This window comes from Copadichromis virginalis, linkage group LG3, assembly GCF_057382275.1.
Source record: "Copadichromis virginalis isolate Kocher_CV1m ecotype Utaka linkage group LG3, C_Virginalis_male_GT1.1, whole genome shotgun sequence".
Classification (NCBI taxonomy): Eukaryota; Metazoa; Chordata; class Actinopteri; order Cichliformes; family Cichlidae; genus Copadichromis; species Copadichromis virginalis.
The window spans coordinates 18,813,048-18,819,329 of record NC_140620.1 but is presented as its reverse complement, the minus strand read 5'-3'; the positions used below and the strand labels follow the sequence as shown (position 1 = coordinate 18,819,329).

Genomic DNA, 6,282 nt, shown 5'->3' with positions numbered 1-6,282 from the left:
GCTCTTAGAATCAAATTTCAAAATGTCATTCATTCATTAATCACAGTTAAAAATTATTCAGTAAAGACGCACCAGAGTTCTGTGCAATTCGATCCGTGGAGGAGGTTGAGTGGGTTTTATGCAAATTGAAATGTTGGTGGTTTGATTCCTGACCTCTGGAGTGTCAGATACAGAAGCCTGAGTTGCCCTGATTCATTGATCTGAGTGTGAGAGTGTGTGAGGCTACATAAGTAACAGTCCATGTGAGACTTAATGTTGTATGAGGCTGCTGTTTGCATCATCTTAGTGACACTATGGTTTCAGAACAGCTGGCAGCTGGTTCAACAGAAGGAAGATCCTTGGATAATTTTCTTTTTTGCAGTTTTGCAACAACAAGAAGAGCAGCAATGAATACAGGAAGTAACAAAAAAGAAGCTATCAGCCCATAACGTCCTCTACTGACTCCATCCTCCTTCCCTCCATCCTCCTTCCCTCCATCCTCCTTCCCTCCATCCTCTGTGTCTCCTCCTGTCTGACCTGCAGGTGAGAAACAGGTGTGAGGTGTCAGCTGTCAGGTAGGTGATGAGTGAAGAACAGAACAGAATCCATTTCCTCTTCAAACTGCTGTCAGACATTATCTACTGCACTCTGATCACATCACTCAGACCAGCTGCTTTCTACAAAGTCTCATCAACAACATCTTTAGAAACAAACATCAACAAGCAGGAAGCAGCTTCACCTCTGATCACACACACACTCAACTCTACTCACTCACCTGGAGAAACATTTAAGCTGATGGTGGTGATTGGCTTAGTCTTCAGATGAGCTCTCTTCCTGCGGTTTGCTCCTCTCACGAAGACACGACACTCGTATGTTCCAGTGTCATTAATCGTCACATTCTTCAGAATCAAAGACACGTCTCCATCCTTCATCTGTCTGTCCTGCAGATCCACCCGGTTCTTAAAAGAAGGATGCTGGTTGTCTGGAACAAACAGATCATCCCGGTACAAGAGGACATAATCTGACTGCAGGTCAGTTCTGCTCCACTCTACCACTATGATGTTCTTATTTGGAGCTCCACATGTCAGAGTGACATCCTGTCCAGACTCAGCTGTGATGCTTTTGTGCCCTAAAAGAGAAAACAACACAGAGCAGAGAGGATACAGATGTCTAAGTATAACTGTTCACTTTTATAGCTGCCCCCCCCATCATCTTTTTGCCTTTGTTGTGACGATAGTTTACATCATAGCACAGAGGGAAAAGCTCATTTGCTGCCACCTTAAGTGGTGCGATATTGATTTCCGCCAGTAGGTGGCTCAGAAAAATGAATTACTGGCAAAGTAATCCCCTACAGAAGTAATGCAGGGCAGTTATTGTAATGGAAGCTGCCAGTAACACAGAACTGCTGTTTTGCTGGTTCAAGTGACAGCAGTATACGATATTACATTCATGTAAAGTTGATACTTATTTAAAGTGACATGTTTGAAGTGTAATTCCTGTTTATAAGGCCTTTAATGAGACCAAATAAAGAAGTTAATTCATATTATCCGTGGGTAACGCTAGTAACGTTTGTGTGCTAGCTAAGTGATGTTAATCTCCTGCATTAGACTGTGTAACCGTGCTGTTCCATCAGAAATGTGATAGAAAACAATTTGGTTTAAGTTAAAGTTATAAGATATGTTTTAGCAAACCAGCCAGTACATCTTATGTTGTGTATTATTAACTGGTTTATTATCTATAAGTTAATCTGATTACTAAAGTTCTATTACATGTAATCCCTAAAAAAAAAGTAACGTGGCCAGTTATTGTAATGGAAGCCATGAGTAACACTGTACTGCTGTTTAGCTGTGCTTCATAGCATCCATCCATCTGCTTCAGCTTATACTTTTCATTGGCGCTGGAGCCTGTCCCCGTGTTTCATAGCAATAAATCTCAATGTGCACCTGGATGAGCCTTGTCTTCCTTCAGTGTGTAACGTACACACTGGATCTATCACATCAGGCTAAAGGGTCACCAGACACACCACAGACACGAACACACACACATGTTTATGCCAGTGTACCATCACAGTGCAAAATATTCAAAATAAATATAAATAGATATTCAACTCCAGCTTCTGTAAACCTTCATTTCTTCGCAAACAGAGTTTGCCTGAATTTTTTCCACCTTAAGAAAAAAATATGTCTATTATTTATTGTAACGCTGTTTTGTGAATTTAACTAAAAGTAGGCAAAAATACATTTTGTTTAAAAAGTCAGAATATGTTTTTATTCCATAGGAGAAAAAAATACAGCTGCTGCAAAATAAAACCAAGACAGTGATGTTCATTTGAGTCCTGTGGCTGATCAGTTAGTGTGACCACTGTGGGACATCAACATGCTCTCAAGGTGATGATGAGCTTTTATTTCTGGCATATGAAACAAACCAATATACACACACATGCCTGCATAATATGTACGCACATACACACAACGTAGTACACACGTTTATCACTACACCACGATCAATACTTGATTCACCATCAGCACTTTTAAGGACTCAAAAGAAAAACATCTATGTATAAATTAAAATAAAGCTAGGATTCAGCTATAATTTATATAGCACCCTCAAGGATTGACGTACGCACGATGTAGTTATAAAACAGGGTTTATTACGGTGGCCCTGAGAGGCCAAACGGACTGCAACTTCAGAAAACACTTGCAAAAAGAAAAATGCTGCAAAAAGGAAAACGCTGCAAAAAGAAAGACGCTGCACTGCAACTTCAAGAAAAACGCTGCACTGCAAAAAGAAAAACGCTGCAAAAAGAAAAGCGCTGCAAAAGCACACAAAGCACAACGGAAATAGGAAAAATGACAACGGAAATGTTCCTGGGGAGACAATAACCTGACGGACCAGCTGCACGAACCAAAACATGCTGTCACTACCCGATCCGTACCGGAAACCCGATCGGTACCCCGCATGCGCAAATCTTACGTCACTTCCTCTCTTTGCCAACATTGCGACATTCAATATATTTGAATGATTTTTATACAAATATTTTGGTTGGATTTTCATACCTGGCTTTATTCCAGTGGGATTCAAATTACCCCATTTACCTTAAATATGATAATGTTTGGAGTGTTTTTGAAAGAAAAGAAAGCTAATTATGGTGTTAATGTGTTATTAATCTTGTGTAAGTATTTTATACATAAATGTCGCTTTTTTAAGATTAAACCAACACTGGCTCACTGGAAAAACGACCTAAACCTGTTGGTTAAATCTTTGACTTTAGTTAAAAAGAAAAAGGCTGCTTTTTTTGTTTCCTTTGTAGAAGATTTTGATTTAGTGAGTTAATAATCTGTTAATTTATGTGACCCCATCTTTATATTTTATTTTCACTATATATGAAAGTTGCTAATATGTAAGAAATGTTTATTCTCTGAATCTGTAATATATGGTGCATTTTGTTTGTATGTTTATATTACTAATAAAAAAATAAATAAATAAATAAATATATTTGAATGATACGGTTAGCGCCCAGTTAGCTCCTAGCATTTCTCAGCAGCTCTGCGTCCTTTTCGACTACCAGGACATTTAAACAATGAATAATCCGTATCCGCAACAAATTTTTGCTTTTCTCCTCAACAGAAAACGTTCCCCGATTGAACAACAGCGCCGTAAAATAAGAAGAATGGTGCCTAATGACAGAGTTAATAATACAGACTTTATAATATGTCACGTGAAGATTCAGCAGCCAGATGAAGTGTTTACTGGCAATTGACAGTGATAGCGGACATTATCATCACTTTTCCAACAATCCTCTCCACACAGACAAGCATAAACACACTCGATTATCACTAAATCAAATTTAACACACGTTTGTAATGACGCTAATTCAGTTTTTAATAGGGTTTATTCGCTCGGTCAGCAGGTGGCGGTATCCTCGTACACTGGGGAGTACACTGCCATTAAACGAACAGAAGAAGAAGAAAACATCTGCACATGCGCGGTACGGATCGGGTAGACTCGATTTGTACGGTCTGACTTTGCACATGCGCAGTAAGGATCGGGAGTCCCGATCCGTCACTATCTTTTAATTTTACCGTACCGATCGGGTTTCCGGTACGGATCGGGTAGTGACAAGTGACAGTACGGTCAGACTTTACACATGCGCAGTAAGGATCGGGGAGTCCTGATCCATAACTATCTTTTTATTTTTCGTTTTTGTCTACATTGTACTGAAATGCTTCATTATTGCAAACATTTTAAGATATACTTGTTATTCTTAACATCTTAACAGATACTCTGACCTTTAACTATCGTAAAACGCTATGACCGGAAGTAGAAACCTTTCGCGCATGCGGGGTACCGATCGGGTTTCCGGTACGGATCGGGTAGTGACACATGCTAACCAGTGCGCTAGGACTGGGACACGCTTCAAAGAAGTAGAGGAGAGGTAAATGTGTTGTAATCTCATGATTCTAATAATACTACAGATATCTGGAATATACATTCAAAGGTAATTCTAACAAAGATAATGTTTAATGTAGCCTTAGAAATTAAGCTTTCCGTTGTCTTTTTTCCTATTTCCGTTGTGCTTTGTGTGCTTTTGCAGCGCTTTTCTTTTTGCAAGTGTTTTCTGAAGTTGCAGTCTGTTTGGCCTCTCAGGGCCACCGTAGTTTATTCTGGTCTTGACAACCCGTGAGAACTGCTCACGGACAAAACAATAAAACAAAAACATCACATCAAAATGCGCTCTTGTACGTAGTGTCAAACAATCAAAAATCCTTAATTACAGAAAATAAAACATTTAAAATACACAAACCTCGTGAGCTGACATCCAGGAGGTGCTAAATAGTCCTTTATGGCCTTATTGCCTTATCTTCCATCTTCTTTGTCAATTATTTCCACTCTTCAAACGATATTTTCTCCATGTGTGGAGCTGCCTGTGAGCTGCAGCATGCAGACACCATGTGCGCTAGCAAAAGAAAAGTGGCTGGGTGGAGACCCAAACAGCAAAGCTGTACCCTACACAGTTCACAACCAGAGGGCGCAAAGGAACAAACCCCAAACTCTTAACAAATATCAAATACAACAAACATCAAATGCAAAAGGCCGTTACATCTACCATCTAATTATATCCACCGTTTCATTATTCTCCCAAAAGGTTTCAAAGAGTTTTTTTATGGAATATCACCTGAACATTAGTAAACTTGTTCCACAGTTTTACTCTACAAATGGAAATAAAAAAAAAACTGTTGTTAATGCATTAGGATTAACAACAGTTTTCTTTTCCCCCTACCTCAGCGTAGGGGGAAAAGTTAAACTTTTTTAAAGTTTAATTTTTCCTCAGGTTACAGTCCTCTTCTCTGTCAAAAAACATCTTTTGCTAGCATTATATCTGGTTCAGCTTTATACATGATTTGTGCAGTTTTATATTTTATGAGGTCCATGGACTTTGAGGTACTTGACTTCAAAACAGAAAGTTAATGTGCAAATGTGTAAATTCAGCCTAAATAACAATCCTGACAGCTGTTTTCTGAAGTTTACATAAACATTTATATGTTGCCCCAGGCTTTACCACTGTCCTCTAAGTGTGGCAAATCTAAGTGTGCATTGCAAATCCCTACTTCACTACGGTGAAGTAGGGATTTGCAATGCAAATTCTATTAGTTATCAGTGTTTATGTTAGATTGTGTTTTTCATTGTCGAACTCAGACATTTTGTATCAAAGACATTATTTATTTACAACATTATTTATCAACATTTTGCTCTTGAGAACTCGTTTCTATCTGTTTAGTAGTTTCACAGTTATGACTGAAGAGTTTATTTTAAATGAGCTCCTGGATCTGTGAGTTTCCCTCTGTGGATAAATAAAGTGTTTATCTAAATACCTGCCTGTGTATGTGTACACCTTTTAGTACATCTAAACACTAACATCCACTTTCTCACATGACAGAAGAGGTTTGGTGTCAGGAGACCTGTGTCCTCTGTGTGAGCAGCTCACATAAACTGATAGGATTTTAAAATCAAACTCACCTGCACAGGTAAACCCCACGAAGGAGACAGACAGTAAAGTCCAGCAGATCCACGGAGATGTTACAGCAAACATGTTTTATGAAGCACACTCGGAGTGCACCCACGGGTTTATGTTGGGAGTCACTCCTCCTCCTATTTCTAAGGCACAGCCTCCACCATGTCACTGCTACGTCACAGTCGCTCTGTTTAGTGACTGTCACTCTGTGACATAGTGTTTAAAAAAGTGTGGGCTTGAAACGTTACGGACAGCATTGTTTGACAGACTTGAAAGCAGATTAGCTAAAC

The 6,282-nt window shown here is 39.1% G+C and overlaps 1 protein-coding gene across 1 annotated transcript; it reads right to left on the bottom strand.

Annotated features, from left to right (window-relative positions):
- Positions 1 to 277: 277 nt before the first annotated feature.
- LOC146713205 (V-set domain-containing T-cell activation inhibitor 1-like) lies at positions 278 to 6,070 on the bottom strand. Its single transcript, XM_085437704.1, has 3 exons — positions 5,998 to 6,070; positions 755 to 1,108; positions 278 to 516 (listed from the first exon to the last, which is right to left on the bottom strand). The coding sequence occupies exons 1-3, from the start codon at positions 6,068 to 6,070 to the stop codon at positions 278 to 280; spliced, it is 666 nt and encodes a 221-aa protein (XP_085293830.1).
- Positions 6,071 to 6,282: the final 212 nt, after the last annotated feature.

Bases quoted from the DNA above. Each gene is read 5' to 3' on its own strand.
- LOC146713205 (XM_085437704.1), bottom strand. From the start codon at position 6,070: ATGTTTGCTGTAACATCTCCGTGGATCTGCTGGACTTTACTGTCTGTC. The intron at 1,109-5,997 runs GTGAGTTTGATT...TTTCTCTTTTAG, and splicing joins CGTGGGGTTTACCTGTGCAG to GGCACAAAAGCATCACAGCT. The intron at 517-754 runs GTGAGTGAGTAG...TCTCACCTGCAG, and splicing joins CAGCTTAAATGTTTCTCCAG to GTCAGACAGGAGGAGACACA.